We start from the raw sequence: 19,252 nt of genomic DNA, 5'->3' as shown, positions 1-19,252 counted from the left end.
AACAATATTGTAAACAAGATTTCAGGGACTATATTGAATGAGACTTAATTTAAAAAAAAAAGGTTTTTATGGATTTTTGCATACTGACTATATTCAGGAAGTTACTAAATATATGCTAAATATACTAAATATGTAGTATATATAGTGCTATATATATTATGTACATACTACACATAGTATATATATAGATATATATTATTATATATACAATATGTATAGTATATATATATAGTACTATATATAATGTATATAAATATAAAAGTGCTACTAAATATTATTTAATTTCATCTCTTCATTAGCACTGACCTAGCAGAACCTGTACCTACAGCACTGAATTAGATATTATTAGATGGTGTTCTTATTCATAATGTAGGATCATGAACCTATTGAAAATTTTTAGTGTTTAATTTAAACCCTTCATTTATAGTAATTCTCATTTAGTATAACTCAGAAATGTTATACTAACTTATATTTTTCTTTATTAATTTTGAAAAAAATGTATATATCTTTGCACATATACCTTCCGCAAATACACTCACAAACACACAGATGCAGTTGTTTCTCTGGAATATTGCTTAGGTTAAGAGTAGCCGCTTTGATAGCTTGGCATTACAGCATTTAGAGGTGTGGATAGCCATTTGTTACAATGATGCTAAGCACACATGGAAGAATACAAATTATATGATGTATATTTAATTTTACTCTTCCATAAACTTGAAAAGGGGCATGCTTCCTCAGGGATGTTGAGTGCCTAAATTTGAAAAGGAAATACATGCTAGTTTTGTTTTCTGGGTTTTTTAATATGCAATTAACATGTGGTGTTATAAGTTTGGGCTTTTGTATATCAAATTTCATTTCTTAAAACAATGCACATTTTATACTGAAGTGCAAAATACTGAATACTCTTACTATATGCAAAAAATTGTTGTATACCTTTATTCTAAAGTTTATGACATGTGGAAGAGAGTTTTCTGTGATGTGGACCCTATTGACTATTGACTGTAGACTTTGTACCTTGACTAGTTTAACCTTTTCAGATAGAATTTTCTACTTAGAATGTTTGTAGTTCATGTTCTCTAGGATCCCTTTCAGTTCTGATGATCTGTGATTAGATATTTAAAGACCATGATTATCTAAATGAAGGTGGAGGAGCGATGAAGGAGATGGTAAGATTAATGGAATCTACATGTGCCACCTCCTGCTGATTATTTTAAATACCACTGCAGTGTAACAAGGCATATTTACTGATAGGCATGTAATACATACATGCACTATTTGATGGTGGAAAAATAGCTCTATTCTTAGACGATAGTATTCAGTTTACGAAGCATGATACTACATTAGGTACTTTGGAACTTAAGGTTAACAACTCACTGCTCCTTACCCTCAGAATTCAGTTGTGGGTTTGTATTTCAAGAGATTTTTAATTTTTAAATTCTAGAAGCTATTAAAAAAAGTTACCACTAGACTTTCTAAGAATGCCATAACAGATTTTTAAAATAATTTACCTAAGCATAAGTAATTTATCAAGACTTAAAGATAGTGGAGTTATTTTGAGAGGTTGAGCATATACTTATTTACCTTATTTGTATGGTATCACTCAAGATTAAATAACTACCATAATGAAAATAGAGTGACTTTCAAGTAAAGCAATAGGAGAAAATGCTTACCATATACCTTTTGTTTAGGAATCGAAGGATGAACAGTGGAAACGGGCTATGGATTACTTAAATGTTGTCAATGAACTCAATTATATGACTCAGATTGTTATCATGCTTTATGAGGATCCTAACAAGGTAAAAAGAGTTCTTGATTTGGGTGTATTACCATAGGTAAATAAATAGCCTGACGTTTTTCATTTTGAAAATGTTCTATAATATTTTTTAGGATCTTTCCTCAGAGGAACGCTTTCATGTTGAATTACATTTTAGTCCTGGAGCTAAAGGATGCGAAGAAGACAAAAATTTACCATCAGGCTATGGATATAGACCAGCTTCAAGAGAGGTAATAAAGGTGAAATTCTCAGGGCTTGGTTATATACTGTGAGATCATGACCTGAGCCGAAATCAGGAGTTGAAGACTTAACCAACTGAGCCACCCAGGCACCCTGGGAGGACAACATTTCTGAGCATACTAGAATTTTATGTTTTATTTAGATTTTTTTGTATTTTTTTCAAAATTTTTTTTGATGTTATTCATTTTTGAGAGAGAGACAGTGACAGAGACAGAAACAGAGCTCGAGCTGGGTAGGGGCAGAGAGAGAGGGAGACACAGAATCCAAGCAGGCTCCAGGCTCTGAGCTGTTAACACAGAATCCAATATGGGGCTCGAACTCACAAGCCAGGAGATCATGATCTGAGCCCAAGTCTGACACTTAACCGACTGAGCCACCCCGGGGCCCCTAAACTTTTTGTATTTTTAAGGCCATTATTTACAATGCTTAACTATAGTTTTGGTTTGGGTTTTAGTCGTATTACTTGAGCACTGTTGCAGGGAGTATGGCCTGTCGCAAAAGATGAGTGCACAAATGAAGTGCAGTTAAGCAAAGGTCCTCATACTGGATGGAATGAGGCCCCAGGGCCCCCGACTCCAGAATGAAGCTTTTTGTTAGGATAATTGTGCATAAAGTCATCTAAGCAAGTATTAATTAATCTAATGGTTTAGCTTTTCAAGGTTGAATTTCGAGTTAATTGTTGCTATAACACTAGGAAGGGTCAGGTGTGAAGGAGGATCCGGCCCTGGACAATGTTAATGGCTCTAGGCTTAGGAGTCTAGCCAGCCTAGTTCAGGTATGTAAACATTTCCTAAGGCCTTGCACCTTCTCCAGCCTTTCCCTTTTGAAGTCTTTTCCTTTGATGCTTCTCTCCTGCATCTCCCACAGAGCACTATTGCATGGTAAACATTGTGCTAATAAGCACTTGGCACAAATTACTGTATTTTAATTCTTAGAGTAATCTTACAAAGTTAAATATATATTAAATTTAAAACTTTTTACTAAACTATAACTCATATTGATAAATCCAAAGTGTATAGCTTAATGATGTATTGCAAAATGAACACAATTATAAAACAGCCAACCAGGTAATAGAATAATATCATCATTCCAGAAGATCCAGTTGTGCCCCTCCCTGTCATAGCCTCCCTGTCTTCTCCCCAAAGATACCTATCAAGACAGCACCATGTTTTAATTATGCCTATTTTTGAACTTGTTATAAATGAAATCACAAAATACATGCTTTTTTGGGGGTGTGGGGTGGGTTTTCTTTCATTATGTTAATGAGTTTCATCCATTCTGTTGTTTCTGTTGTCATATAGGATTACATGGCAACAATAAATAGAAGTAAATATAGTGCAATGTGTTCATCTATTCCACTTTGATCATTTGTTTCCAGTTCAAGCTATGAAGATGAGTGCTTTCATGAACATTCTTGTACAAGTCTTTTGGTGAATATATGTACACATTTCTTTTGGATATACATCAAAGAGTAAACTTGCTAGGTCATAGGGTGTGCATATGTTCAGCTTGAGATAATACAGTCAAATAGTTTTCTAAAGATACTGCCATCTTTGTCAGCCCCTGGTATGATATAGATACAGATACAGATACAGATATAGATACAGATATAGATATAGAATTAGATATAGATATGGACATAGACATAGACATAGACATAGATATAGATAGATTTTTTTTTAGTGTAGCCATTTGAGGGATATGTAGTGATTTCTTGTCATGGTTTAAATTTACATTATCCTCATGACCAGTAACGATTGGCACCTTTTCATATGTTTATTGGCCATTTGGATATGCTTTTATGAAGTGCTACTAGCTTGGACCAGTATGGTGTTGAATAGAAGTGTTGATACTAAACACTTAGACATTCTCAAGCTAAAGCAAAAAGTAATGTTGCAAAGAGATCTTTTTGGGATTTTGATTGAGATTACATAAATTCTCCAGATCAATTTTGAGGGCAATAACAAGGACTTGGTATAACTCTGAATTTATTTAGCTATTTTTATATCTTTTTGATACAATTAAGGGATTTTTTTCATGTGTTGTATCTTTGTCAGATTAGTTCCTAGTTCTTTGTATTTTTATACTATCATAAGTGGTTTATTCAAATTCTCCTTTGTTTGTTATTGTCAAATTGAATTTTAACTCATTTTTATATGAAGATTTTATAACTAGCAGCCTCACTGCATGCTATTATTCATTCTAGTAGTTTATCCATAGAGTCATTTGGATTTCCTATGTATATGATCATATCTATTAATTGTGACAAATGTCCAGTGCAATGTTGAGTAGATTTAGTAATGGTAGACACACTAATATTTCAGTGATTTATTAACTGATGATGTGTCAAGATCTTTTTTTTTTTAATGTTTATTTATTTTGAGAGAGAGAGAGAGAGAGAGAGAGAGAGAGAGAGAGAGAGAATGAGCAAGCACGAGCAGGGGAGGCGCTGAGAGAGTGGGAGACACAGAATCCAAAGCAGGCTCCAGGCTCTGAGCTGTAAGCACAACCCCACGCAGGGCTCGAACTCATAAGCCGTTAGATCATGACCTGAGCTAAAGTCAGATGCTCAACCACCTGAGCCGCCACCCAGGCTCAGTTGTCAAGATTTTAGATATCCCTTGTGTCAAGATTTTAGATATCCCTTAACCAATGAAAGAAGTTCCTCTTCATTTCCTATACTCCTTAGTTTGATGAGGGGTTTTAGGTACTTCTGCTTGACTTCTTTTTGCTAATCTTATGTTTGTGAGATTCTTTGATATAATTATATTTACTTTTAGTCTGTTCATTGTTACTGCTTTACAATACGTGTTTTAGTGTTATGACTATGCCCCAATTTACTTTTTCTATTATAGATATATATTTGGTATACATTTTTTTAATTTGTTTATCTTTTACCTGGGACTTTATCTTATTCATCTGTGTCCTGGCACACCCAGTAAATATTTAGTAGGTCATCGCATGATTATTTATGTATGTAGTCATCACATGTGTTGGGAATATTTGGAACAGAATTTAAATATTCTGAAATTTATAAATTAAAATGCTGTTTTAGTTTGTGCTCATGCTGATGCCATTCCTATATAATAAAATTGATGTCTGTTATTACTGTTATTTGTTATTATTTCTTATTTATTTTGGCTTTTGATAAAAATTAAGTACTTTGTTTTAGATGGCTTTATATTGTCATTTAGCTGTTTAATTTCTCTGTGGAGTATATGTTTTTATTAAAGTTGGGTACTCTGTCATCTGTCTCATGATACCTAGTATAGTACTAGGCTGTTGTAAAAATTCAATTAATATGGATTGATTTGAATAAACAAACTTGTATATGTACTTCAACTGACTTCACCAACTGGTGGTTGAATTCGTTCATCAGAAGAGAATTTATCTGAATTTTATATGTTGTATTCTTTGCCTACAGAATGAAGGCAGGAGATCTTTTAAAATTGATAATGATGAGGAACCACATACTTCTAAAAAAGATGAGGTTGATCGTGCTGTGATACTGTTCAAACCAATGGTATCAGAGCCAATTCATATACACAGGAAGTCTCCACTTCCAAGATCTAGGAAGATGGCTACAAATGAAGTAAGTATATGTGTCAGAGCATGTTTTTATTAAATAAACTAACTATATTTTAATAAACCAGAAAAGAAAATACAGCTTTAATTATGGAACTTGGGACCATATTTATTTTATTTTTATTTTTATCTTTGCCTATATTTCTAATAAATATTTTAAAAATATAGAGGCCATTAAAAAAGATTAGTTTTAAGAATCTGGAGCTCTATGTATAGTTTTTGTAACCAAGTTGAACAGATATGGTAAAATAAGACCTTTCCAAAAGCTGATCTATTTTTTTTTTTTTGTCCTGTCACTTTAGGTTATTCTAATAAAGAACTTTTTTAAGAGTTTGATGTAATGAGCAGAGAATAATTTTTGTCTGAAAGGAGAGAGGTATTGCCAGAAATGCTTCAACAACAACTGATTCCAGTGACACTGTAATAAAGATATGAACTTCTAAAATGTCAGCCTGATTGCAAAAACCAGTATAGGAATTTTTTTTTTTTTTTAATTTTTTTTTTCAACGTTTATTTTTATTTTTGGGACAGAGAGAGACAGAGCATGAACGGGGGAGGGGCAGAGAGAGAGGGAGACACAGAATCGGAAACAGGCTCCAGGCTCTGAGCCATCAGCCCAGAGCCCGACGCGGGGCTCGAACTCCCGGACCGCAAGATCGTGACCTGGCTGAAGTCGGACGCTTAACCGACTGCGCCACCCAGGCGCCCCAGGAATTTGAAAATTTGAAGAGATAGTTGAAAGTTTACCTTTGTCTACAATTAAATAAAGCTAGTTCTTATGTTCTCTAATAGAATAACACTTAAATAACTACTAAAAGAAGCCTTAAGAGGAAAGTTGAAGAGTTGGATTATAGCTAGTTAAGTAAATATTTAACACCTGTATATATTTTTATATTTTAAATACCTTAATTTTGGGTTATCTGTGTTCTCAGTAGCATGATTCTCCCCAGCACTGATTGAGATTAGTGCTTATAAATGTTGTCTAAATGCTAAAGTAAAAGCATAGAGCAAGATTGTAAGATAGAAGCAACCATAAACTTTTAATTAGAAAAATATTTTTTGTTGATAATTAAACATGCCAAGACTTAAGAGTTAGGTATAACATTTATTTAGCAGTTGTTGAGTCAGAATATAAACAACAAAAAAGAATTATGCTCATTTCTGTAGCCTCAAATTATACAAACATAAGTGCTTTAGGATTCTCAAATTTCAAATATATCTGTGACCCAGTTGGGCAAGTATGAATAGGAAAAACATCCATCAGTAAAATAGATTGTTATAATTTTATAATAAAAATTGTGTACTAGTTAGGATTTCTATGATATTCTAAGTTAATTATAAAAGAGGATGACTAACAACTGTAGAATTTGGAATTATGTTCTACTATACTTAATTTAAAAATGAGAAACCTGGGGTTATGTTCAGGTATCTTTAATTAAAAAAAATCGGGAAATGACATATTAATATAACCTAAACTACCATTTGTGTGAGGGCAGTGATTTTGATGTTGTTGAATAAGAGCAATCTGCAAATTAATCAGATTGTTCAAAATTTCACCATTAAACCTTCTCCTGCACTCCAAAAACGTTATAACACTGATACAGCCAAATGTGTTGGGAGTCCATTTTGCAACACATTTATATTTATAAAATCTTCAACAAAATTACTGCCCTGTTAATTCTTAAGACGCAGAACACATTTATAAACCTTTTTCTCATACTTAAATAGTTGCTTTCAAGAGATTATTTCTATGCCATGCTAAACTTTTACTTCCATAAGGTAAATAATTCAAGTAAAACCTTGAAGACTTTTTCCAGCGTCCACCATCTCCATGGATATCAGAAGTTTGTACTTCCAAAAGACACACAGAGAGAAAGACTATTCTCTTCATTTTGTGCAAGTAGATTTTACTCTGTCCTCACTGTCTGAAACCTGAACATGCAAACATGTAAATGAGAATGTTTGCTGCATGTTTTGCCTATTGAACTCTATGAATAATCTTTGGAGGGGGTAAACAAATAAATAACTTGAAAGTGGAAACAAGTGCAGTTTGAATCCATCTTACCTCTTTTTTTTTTTTTTTTTAATATGGCTGGCAGACAGGTTTTCTTTTCTACCTTACATACATTGAAATCTCTTTAACCCTTTGCACAATTCTTTAGTGCTTTGGGTTAAAAGGTTAGTATAGCACAAAACGTCTTGAATATCTAAAATTAAACAATACTTTCATATTTTATAAGTTGCTAAGACAGAAAATTGTTAAATCTTTCCAGTTTTAAGAGACAAGGAACAACTATTAAGCAGTATAGATATTTTGTATATTTAAGATAATAAGGTAATTCTTACAGTTGTCACATGCAATTAGATTTGTAAGCCATTCCTGTCAGTTTCTCAAATATTTGAATTATTTGGCTCCCAAATTACTGTTTAATAGTTTCTTAAAAATTGTTAAACAAATGCAAACAAACTGTATTTTTTTTTCTTTCTGATCATTTGGCTCTGTTGTATCTAACTTTGCATGCTCTGCTTTTTTTTTTTTTTTTTTTTTTTTTTTTTTTTTTTTTTTTTGCCCCTTTCTCACTTCCAGGAAGAGAGCCCCCTGAGTGTGTCTAGCCCAGAGGGTACTGGTACCTGGCTGCATTATACCAGTGGTGTGGGTACTGGGCGTCGAAGACGCAGATCAGGGGAACAAATCACTTCTTCCCCTGTCTCCCCCAAATCATTGGCTTTCACATCCAGTATTTTTGGCTCATGGCAACAGGTTTTTAAACTTTACTTCATTAAAATTTTCTACCTGCATTCAGAGCAACAAATAGCTGTCTTTGAGGACATCTAATCCCTTATATTTAACATCAGAGTAAATCCTTCTGTATTTTAATTTTTAATTTTCAAATGCTTGTGATATCTGACAATATTTGAGGGAAAGAAACCACTTACCTTGCATGTGTTTAGGATTTTTACTGGGAGGGTTTTAAATATCCAGGACTAAAAAGTTAATAAGTTTTATACTCCTGGAACTTTTAGTGTTAATAAAAAAATTTTTTTAAAGGAGAGAAATTGTTTTTTTGGCGTAGTTGTCCTTTAAAACATTTAGAAACAAAATTACATAATTTGATGGTAAGAAAATTCAGTAACCATTTCCCCCATAATTGAAATATTAGACTCCATTTGGAATTTGCTGAGAGTTTGAACATTTTTTAAAAATCCAAGATTTACATGGTCCTGTGTTAATTAGCACGGCTCATGTAATACTGATTGTTCTCTCCCTCACTATTGTATTATCTGGAAGTATCTAATTTAAGGGATATATACAGCGTGGGGTTTAGTTGTGTAATATTTTAATGCTCTCTTTATGAGAGGTTATAATGTATAGGTGCCCATTAATAATGTGGGCCAAAGTTAAATGATTTCAGAAGGACTTTCTGTGATGACATTTGCAAATTTAAAATACTAGGGTTTGGGGGTTTGTTTTGTTTTATAGTGGAAGGTTTTACACTTCCATGCTGTTACACATGACTTTTTTGAGAATTTCAGCAATTTCCTTTTGGAAGTATAATGCATTTGATTATAGGAAAAGGGATTATGGTATCCATTAAGGCTGTGAATATTTAAAGGTTACTCTGATAAAGCCCGTGCATGGATCAGTAATTGTATGGTGACCTCAACAGTCTCTGTCTGTCTTTTCTTTTGTTTGTGATTGTTTTTTCCCCCCTTCAAATACAGGAGCTGTTTAAAAGTGGGCATTTGGCTTCTTTTAAGAGAGTGTGAAATTTTATCAATCTATTAATTGTTTCTTTTCATCTGTCTTGTTTCATACATGATATTTCATTCTGAATGCCTGCTTTGCACCACTTCATTGCAAGGACTTCATATGAAATGGACTCCCTTCAGAAGGGGATCTTGCATGATCTTTCATGTTTTATGTATTTCTACTAATATTTATCATACAGCTTATTAACCTTTGTCTGTCTGGAACAGGCTGCAAATGAAGTATGGACTTTTAAATTGATTTTACTGTTTTACCTCATTTATTTTGCTTTCCTTGTGCAGGTTGTATCTGAAAATGCTAATTATCTGCGAACACCAAGAACTCTTGTGGAACAGAAGCAGAGCCCTACTGTAGGTATGTGGTCTAAAGGAAATTGAATTCCAGACCTTCAACTCCCTATTTTGCACACATGTAAAACTAACTCTTCAGTGACGAAAGCATGACCAAATGCTATGCTTTATTTTTATTTAACATACACTAATTCAAAAATGTTGAGTTGTACAACTCAAAGTATACAATAAAGCTTTGATAAAATGAACAAGAAATAGCATTTAATTTTGATGTATAATTTTTTTTAAATGTCCATAATGTAAACTGCTTAGTCCAATTGCCAATGCTAGTTTTTAGTCTTGTATTCTATAAATTAAAATCCCAAAATGCTTTAATTTAGGAAGGAACTTCATTTTTCCTACTTGATAAAATTGTGATTTCGCTATTGCATACAAAACAGAACCTTCTACTTTTCTGATTAAAAAAAAAAAATTTAGGGGGGCGCCTGGGTGGCTCAGTGGATTAAGCATCCAACTCTTGATCTCAGCTCAGGTCTTGATCTCACGGTCATGAGTTCAAGCCCCACGTTGGGCTCTGTGCTATTGTGAAGCCTACTTTAAAAAATTGTTGTTGTTGTTGTTTTTAAGTTATTTACTAAAGAGTGTTTTAAACCCTTTCTTGGTGTATTAATTTTCCTTTTGACTATTTCCTAAGAGAAACCAAAGCAAAACTAATGCACAGAGATAGTTGTTACTCTTTCTTGACCTATAGAACATAATTGGTTCTTTGCAAATAATGTTGCAAAGCAACATCGAGAAAGATCTTGCTAAACTTACCGGTTTTAAGCTCATTGTTGATAAACTATATGAGGTAATAGCATAGTATTTTCTGTAAGTAGTTGTCTAAATAGGTTTAATAAAAGCATAAATAAGTAATTTTCAACTATATATGTACTTTGCTCTGTATACTAAGTATATGAACTGCTTGTTGATGCCTACTTACTTGAATATCTTTAGTTAATTACGTATAGCTTGTGTTGGTAACTTAATATTCCCACATGATCTTCCTTTATGTATCAAAATGTATTTGATAGAAATTTATTTAATCTTCACCTAGTGGTAAAAGTTTTACTTGGGTGTGAAGACTTTGACTACAAACTAAACATCAGTTGTATTGGCTGTGTTTTATTTGCTAATAATGTGTTTCATAGGGTCTTATTAATTAAGATCTTAAGTCATTCAAGTATTAGAAGTATAAGATGATTTAGGCCTGGATGACCTACAAGAAGCTGTTCTTACCTGGTCTTCTCACAAATTAGTAAGCTTTGTTTTATTTCATAACATATGTTGATGATTCTTAACTCAAGGGTTTCAGAAAAAATTCTTCATTTACAGACATACATTCAAAAATGCTGACCTATTGTGACTAGATCTGTGCGAAGAGATTTCTTTATATGACCTGTTAATGCAAATTGACAGAATCCCTTATCAACCTAAATTAACTTCTATAGTAGTGTTTTTAATAGTTTTAAAATGTATATGTCTAATTGTGTAGGCATATTATTTTCCTCAAAGACAACATTTTATACAGTGTTAAGTACCCTCATTTGTACATATGATAAATGGTGGTGGTGATTATATTAAACTTGACATTACAAGCGAATTGTGAGCCTGTTCAAGGCACTGCCAGATAAGTGTGGTAAGAGCCATGTTATTGCATGCTGCATGAATTCCCAATGTGAATGGAAGAACACCCGTTGTGTATGTATTTTCTCTAACTCCCATCAGGGTCTCACTGTGCGGGCCTGTTTAGCACCTCGGTGCTCGGGGGTTCTTCAAGCGCACCTAACCTACAGGATTATGCTCGTACTCATCGTAAAAAGCTGACTTCTTCTGGCTGCATAGATGGTATGTGCACACATGCACACACAGATTCATATCCACACCCATGCACACACCCATGAGCATATAGTACTTCTCAAAGACAAGCCTAAGCCCACTGACTAACTCAAATGGAATCCTAGCACCCTTTGCCTAAATGACAACCAGTGCTCTCTTATCCATAGCTTGGATTCATGTTTCATCAAAGAGTTAATTGTAGTTAGACATACAGTACTTATTCAATAAATAGTTTGTTCAAATGTGAAGTTTAGAGCTGCATTACATGTATTGGGTCTTTTAGCTAGTTGATAAGCCATATTATAAAGAATAAATCTTTCCTTGATCTTTTAAACTTTTGTTTATCGTTATGCCTTATTTTACTTACTGATATTGATAAAAATAAAATAAAGTGAATGGAATGTAGATAAGTAGAAGAAAATATACTTCTATACTTGGCAATATTTTTATAAAAAAAAACATATGATGAGAATATTTTAGAATCCCTAGTTGGATGGCCTCTCACTGTTGTTAATGTACCTTAAGTTTTAATATTTGGACTATCCTTGGAGGCTTCTGGAAGCTTGTCCCTTCTATTAATAGGAGTGTTTATTACCCTTTGATTTATTTAAAACTTCTTTTCATATATCCACAAATTTACTTAAGACAGTAAAACATGGACTTAACAGAATTGCTGGCTCATCCTGCTTTTCTTTCTTTTGTGTATTTCATTAAACACTTTGCCTCTGTCCTCAAGCCATTTTACTTTTAACCAGTACCCTCTCTCATTCCCTTCTGCATGTCACCTAATTCTAACCTCCTTATATATTTGTTTTTTCCCTCTTTTTTTAAGTGTCCTTCTTTTGGTAGCTATTACGAATTTCAGGTACCTGTTTTTCTCTTTCTCAGACGCCACACGCGGTTCTGCTGTTAAAAGGTTTTCTATCTCATTTGCTCGACACCCAACCAATGGTACGTTTTGCTTTTATTTTAAAAGATACTCCCCTGCTTCATCCTTTTTTATTTTTCTTTTATTTCAAACTGTGGGGTATACAGTATCATTCATTTCTCCATTCTTAATTTCAGTTGGCATGTAATTCCAACTTACTATTAATCCAAAATATTGATACTGTCTCGCTCCCTTTTTCAGCTGTAATTTACACAATCATTTAACATCACTCATCTCAAATTTTTAAATGACCACAATGATGATGAGTTTTAATACTAAATTAGCACCTAAAAATCCCTTCTAATTTCTCAAGTGATCAGTCTACACAAATTTTAAAAATACAACAATTAGTATTGTTTTCTTTTTAAGTCTTAAATATTTTAATGTTTTTTTTTCTTCCTGAATTCTTTTCTGATCACATAGTTATTTTATTTAGCTACTTGATAAAAAATACTGAGCCATGCTTGTCAAACAGCCAGATGATGTCTTTGAAAAGTTCTTGGGAACTAGGAGATGCAGATTTCACTGTGTAACATTTATCAGTGGCTCTTTGTCTTAAGCAAACTCAACCTGGTCTGGAGACCTCTGAAAATTTTATCCAGTATTTACTTTATCCTCATGTGGCCATATGGTTTGCTGTTGTCAAGCAACCAATTCTTTTTGGTACCACTGCTTTTCGTTAAAATTTGGAGAACTTCTGATAGGAAGAACACTAAGCTAAAAATCTAGAAAGCTCATTCAGTTAAATTCAATTTCTGAGGCTGAACAGTAAAGTGTTTTTGTGGCCATTGTTTATAAACTGAATTGTTGCATTATTACAGCTTTCTTACACAGAGCTTGTTCTTCTGGGTCAAGAGGGAATATTTACTGACCACTTGTAAGTAATTGAGGATAGAAGAATTTAAAAGAAAACATACCCGTTTTTGCTTTTATTCGGAATGAAGGTACTTTTATCCCCTGGATTTTTTTTTTCCTTTTAACTGCAAATACACCTTTCAAAAATTCAAGTCAAGTCTTTCAAAAACTTAGATGAAACTGAAGGATTAAACACAAGTTTATAGCCATTCTCCCCCTTCTGGATCCTATAGAAGTGCACTAAATACTTCTGGAGGTGGAGTAAGAAGATCTCATCCTCAACAAGAAAATTTACCCTTAAAGCTTATGTGCTTTTCCTCCTTTGTAGCTCTTTAAATGCTACTTTCTGAAGAAAAAGATCCTTATTTGCTACAGCTGCAGCTTCTAAAGAACTTCTTAGAAGAAAAACCAAAGTCACAAGAAAAACAAGTCACAAAATTCTAAGAAGAGACATTGCAGGTTTAAGACTGACTATAGTTTTTGTGCAGAATGCTTATGTATTTACAGCCAGTATGGAAAGTTTTACATAGGAGAAATCTGTGTTTACTGAAGCTTTAAAAAAAAAAAAAAAAAAAAAAAAAAAACTTTAACAGAAAATAGAGTAACTTTATATTCCTTTGGCTAAAGCTTTTTTAAAAATGTGGATTTTCCACACATGTGACTTAATGCATTTAAAATGCATGTCTTTCAATTCTAGAAATGTTTCTTTGGGGTTTTCAAGATTTTTTTTCTTTTTTATACTGTGTTGTCTTATCTGTCCTATGAATTGTCATTTGACTCTTGCACTTTTTATTTCCCCCTAACTTTCATGTTATTTCCATCTTAATACATATCATGGACTTACCCCCTCCCTTCATCTTTAGTTCAAGGAACATGGTGAAACAAGTATCTTCTGACAGTGCTTTACCTTATTTTCTGGGCCTCTGTGCAGAACACCTACACCTCTATAGGTGCTGGTCCGTTTCCTCTGTGGAATGTCTAGGCTCCAGTGGTATGTTTTTATAGCTTCTAAACATGACAGCAGGGTGGCTTTTTAAATTGCTGCGCTAACCCTTTCATTGTGCATTAAATACAAAGTTTACTAAAGATAAATGGGGAGAAAATGCAGTCCTGAGGAACCTGATTATATTATTATTTGCCTGTTATAAAATCTAACAGGCAAATGCAAGGAAATAGCTGTTACAGAATACTTAGCAACATTCTGATGAAAGGATAAAAAACATAACATTGCTAAGTTTTGTGTAATGCAAAGAAAGGGTTTGCGCTTATTTGCATGAGTCTTATACTTTAAAAAAATGTATTACTTGTGCAAGCCCAATTCTTTTAGTGCTTTATTTAGGTGCTTTAGCTGCTGTTATGGTATAGTTTCTGTTTTGTTTTGTTCTTTAAGCATATGTAACATTCCGTCATGCTTTGGTTTGCACCTGAAAATCAAACATATCAATTTTGTAAATCCTTTGGTTATTTTCATAGAAAGATTAGATTCTCTTTTAACCAGTTTCTCTATTCCAGCCAAGAATTAGTCAGTTCTTGGGTCACTGTTTCCTCCTGAAATTAAGTAAATATCAGTCAGTGTTAAAATGAGCACATGCCTATTGAAGGAGAGAATTTTGTAGTCTGTTTGAGTTTAATTAATTTTTACTTTTTATTTAATAACGTTAGCCTTTATATAAAATCTTAATCTAAGTATTAAAAGTATTTCCTTTGGAGGGAAATTAGTTTGAATGTTAGAAAGAAGAGGTGCAGGAAGACTTACTACTTTAATTGTTTATGAGAGCAATTTTAAAAGCCATTCAGTTGAATAAAATTTAAATCAACAGGCAATTTTTATAAAAAGCGAATAACCTATATCTTGTTTTTTAAAAAAGTGTATATTGTAAGCAGTTTTGTTTCACTGATGGTATTAATATATATGTGCATGATTTGTTTCATGAAATTTTTCTATTTCTGTGCCATTGTTGAATGCAAACATGTCTGTATTTTGTATTGCTTTTTACTTGGCCTAACGGTACTCAGCTAGCAATTTCCAACAATACAATATTTGAGTTATTTCAATAAAGGTAGGTAAAATGTGTTTTGGAATTTGATTTTCAGCATAAATGAATGAGTGTGGTTTTTCAGGTCACACTAGAGAGTATTGTTGGCCTTGGTATTACTAGAAAAGTTACTTAAAATCACTCCTCAAGTAACTACAATGTAATCATTTTTCAACAAGAAGTTAATTTTAACATCCTAGCATCAGAGACACATCATGGCATCAACTTACTCACCTGTCAAATAGACCTGATTTTTATAAAGTACAAACTTAAACAATGTAATTTTTCTGTCCCCCCCCCCAGTTTTTTTTTCTTTAAATATCATTCTTAGATTTTACTAAAGTGTAGAATGAAATTGTGTGCATGCGGTACTATGTGAATACATTTAAAATGAAATCTTTGTCACATCTTGTTCCAGTCCCATATTGCATAGCATCTGGTGTCATGACTTCAGAGATCTCATGTGATTGCATGTGATAGATTGGAAAGACCTAACCTGTACAGTTCTAAGCAATGGTCTTCTTCCTTCTTAGTTATTTTTTAAATATCCAAATTTTTTTTCATTTCTTTTTTTCAGGCTTTGAATTGTATTCCATGGTGCCATCTATTTGTCCTCTAGAAACTCTTCACAATGCCCTGTCTTTAAAGCAGGTGGATGAATTTCTTGCTTCCATTGCTTCTCCATCAAGTGAAGTTCCACGGAAGACCCCTGAAATTTGTAGGAAAATAATTATTATTGTTATTGTTGTTGTTGTTGTTGTTATTGTTATTAGTTTCATTATTTTGTGGCAGTGATATTATCAGACTATAAGAAGAATTATTACAACAAACTCAAGTAGTGATAGTGAATAAAATTTTAGGAGAGAAGGGGGTATAAAGGAACATTATTTGAAATTCTTTGGTGTTATTGATGTGGAATGCACCACTTTTCTTTATAACTCCCAAAAAACTTTCCTCCCAAAAAAGGAAAAAAAAAAAAAAAAAAATCTAAGACCCAGCAATAGAAGTCAACAATATAGACTGATGGCCTTTTTTTCATTTTCTTACTGTGTGTGATTTTACAATAAACTTTTATTGTAGTTTTTTTAAAAACTACAAAATACCATTTGTCATTAACCCACACATGCACAAATACCATTCCATGCCTCACCACCTCTGGTACATATTCACAATGATTCAGAAGGAGCTCTTGACTAAAGAGAGCAAATTAGGACAACAGGTTTTCAAATTATGTTCTTCAGAAAATATTCTGCAAAAGTTAATGCATGTGTGTGAAGAAAAGGGATTCATGACTCAGTAAATTTTGGAAACTGTGTATTATATCCCGCCTCCCTTTGGAGAGACAGAGTTACATTAATGTAGGAAAACTGTATACTTAGATTTTCTAAAACTTATTTTTTGCGAAGACACATTTTTGGTGACACATTTAGACACCATGTAGCACTATTCTGAGGGACATCATTCTGGGAAACCTTTAGGGGTACCTTTTTTGGGTATGAGAAGTCAGCTGACTACTATGATCCTCAGCTCTATAGGATCCTTCAGCCTGTGGGAATTTCCAGTTTAGGAAGCATCCAGTTTGGGAGAGCATGCTCTGCTTAGTTAAGAATCTTGCTAGGGCTAGTCCTATTTTTTTGTAAAGTCACAAACATTGAGTGTATACCTTTCTTCTTTTTGTAAGGAGCATACTATAAATGTGTTTCTCTGAAGAATGAAACCAGAGGTCTTGGAATGAAAGCCACTTTCGTGTATTGCTGTTCTCTTCCCTTTTCTGGCTTTCACATTGTATTATTCTAGAGCGTTCTCGTCACATTGTATTCTGTCTAAATGGCACCCCTTGCATTTCTCCAGTATAGTGGGCTTCCCTTTTCTTCCACGTCTAGTAGTAGAGGTCAGGTTTCAATCATTGATGGCAATGGAGAGATACTTGGGTTTATGTTCTAAAATATTTCACTTTAGGAATGGTTTTAGGAAGTAGGATTTAATTTCAAAGTTTTCCTGTGAATGTGTCTGACTCTGAGATTTGATAATACTCCAAATGAAATAACGTCTTTAAGCTGTGTGAGGTCAAAGTTAGGAAAATGAAGTATGTTTATCTTCTTTTCCCTGTTAGCTGATAGAATGGAAAATGCTTTTCCTCAGAATGCAGTGGAGAACCTGAATTAATTCTCATTTACCATTTACCCCTTTATATTTGATGTTTCACAGCTTCACTGGGGCAAGGATTTATAATCTTAAAATAAAGATGAAAGAAAAGTTCTAATTAGTAAAAAAAGAACTTAGGATAGATATCAATGTTATTTAGAATTTAGAAGATTTTCAGTGAGTGACTTACAGGTAACAGCAGTAATGACATCTGTTTTGGAAAGAGAATTGTGCTAGAACATTTACAGAAAGAAAATCTCTGAAGGTATATTCTGTGGTGCTGTTTTATTATGATGGCTTTATTTCTGTGGTTAGTGAATTCAATTAATCAGAGTATATTATTGAGGTGTATTAATGAAGGGTATTAAATTCCTTTTCCAGTTCAGATTAGCTCTTCTCTATATCCTGGATATAAGGTGTACCCATATTCTCTCTAGTTCTCTTAAAATTTCATGCCATTACTTACTAAGGAAACTAGATAAGAACGTAAATACAGTTAATGCAATTCATAGAGTTGAATAAACCTTAAAATCAAGCTAGTTCATTGGTCTTCAGACTGTATTCCCAAGAGCTTTTGGAAATTCCATTAGGAAGATGGTGCTAAATGGTTAGGCCTTAGGTCGTGCATGGCTGCTTCAACTAGAGTATATGTTTTCATCTATTTTATTTAAGATCTCATTTGAGAAAAAAATTATTCTTTAAAGAAAAAAAAACTTAGACACCATTGAGGAAATCAGGTGGTTAGTGGTCAAGCAATACTAAAAAACTCATGTCTTCTGAGTGTATGGTTTTTTGGTTCTTCTTGAGTAGTAAAGAAAATAGGTGCCAGCTATGATAGAAGCCTCTGAATCCTCTGTTTTATACTGTAGCTGCAGAATTAAGTGAGGTTTGATGGGGGGTGGCGGGGAGGGGAAAGTGGGTAACGGGCATTGAGGAGGGCACCTGTTGGGATGAGCACTGGGTGTGGTGTGGAAACCAATTTAACAATAAATTTCATATTAAAAAAAGAAAAGAAAATAGGTGCCAGCTGTAATAGAAGCCTCTGAATCCTCTATTTTATACTGTAACTGCAGAATTAATATTTAGTAATCATAGTATATTTATATTATTTTATACTTAATTCCCTGAATTGTCAAGGAATTAGCATTATAATGTAGACTATATTGATTTTGTGCTATTTATAAGGAAGCCGATATTGTTAATCCTCTGTCATTCAGAAAGGCTTTTTCCTCACTTCAAACAAAATTAAATCAATTTTGTGGCAACTAGAAGTTAGCTTACAAGGGAACACTAACAGTATCAGATGGGGGGAAAGGTGTGGAAATACTAACTGGATAAGTTAGAGATGGAAGTTAACGAGACAGGATCAAACGTGTAAGCAGGAAAGAGCTTAGTAGTGGTGTAGTGCTTTACATGATGCTTTCGGGATTTTTGTCATCACTTGTATGTTATATCGTTAGTGACTACTTGGAGCTTCTGCCAATGGGATTTGTATTCATTCAGTGTAGATACGGGTCAGCCACATGAAACACATTTGCTGTGACTGGCTCACGTATTTGTTTTTCAGAGACATGCTGTTTATTGCTATCAGGTCCTCCAAAAATTGCAAAAGCAGGCGAGTTGGTGTTTTGTTAACTCCTCACCTCCCTTCAGTTAAGAACCTGGAAGCTCATGCCAGAAGCTCTCCTTCCCCAGAGGACTTCATACTTCAGAATTACCGTACTTTTCCTTTTCATGCCTCTCAACCACTGC

At 33.4% G+C, this 19,252-nt stretch overlaps 1 protein-coding gene across 30 annotated transcripts in view; it reads left to right on the top strand.

Annotated features, from left to right (window-relative positions):
- Window positions 1-19,252, top strand: part of PPIP5K2 (diphosphoinositol pentakisphosphate kinase 2) — a 72,954-nt gene that overhangs the window by 44,495 nt on the left and 9,207 nt on the right. For 5 of the 30 annotated variants that reach the window (XM_086687941.1, XM_086687859.1, XM_086687629.1 and 2 more), the window contains 9 exons: window positions 1,689-1,796; window positions 1,888-2,004; window positions 5,439-5,606; window positions 8,187-8,360; window positions 9,650-9,722; window positions 11,426-11,545; window positions 12,425-12,487; window positions 14,251-14,310; window positions 15,933-16,073. In XM_086687941.1, the coding sequence (XP_086544067.1) occupies window positions 1,689-1,796; window positions 1,888-2,004; window positions 5,439-5,606; window positions 8,187-8,360; window positions 9,650-9,722; window positions 11,426-11,545; window positions 12,425-12,487; window positions 14,251-14,310; window positions 15,933-16,073 (1,024 nt within the window). The other 25 variants (XM_025924278.2, XM_086688082.1, XM_025924277.2 and 22 more) reach the window with 15 other exon arrangements.

The sequence above is a fragment of the Puma concolor genome, chromosome A1 (assembly GCF_028749965.1).
Source record: "Puma concolor isolate L17-30 chromosome A1, mPumCon1.1.hap2, whole genome shotgun sequence".
NCBI lineage: Eukaryota > Metazoa > Chordata > Mammalia > Carnivora > Felidae > Puma > Puma concolor.
This window is presented reverse-complemented; position numbering and strand designations above follow the sequence as displayed.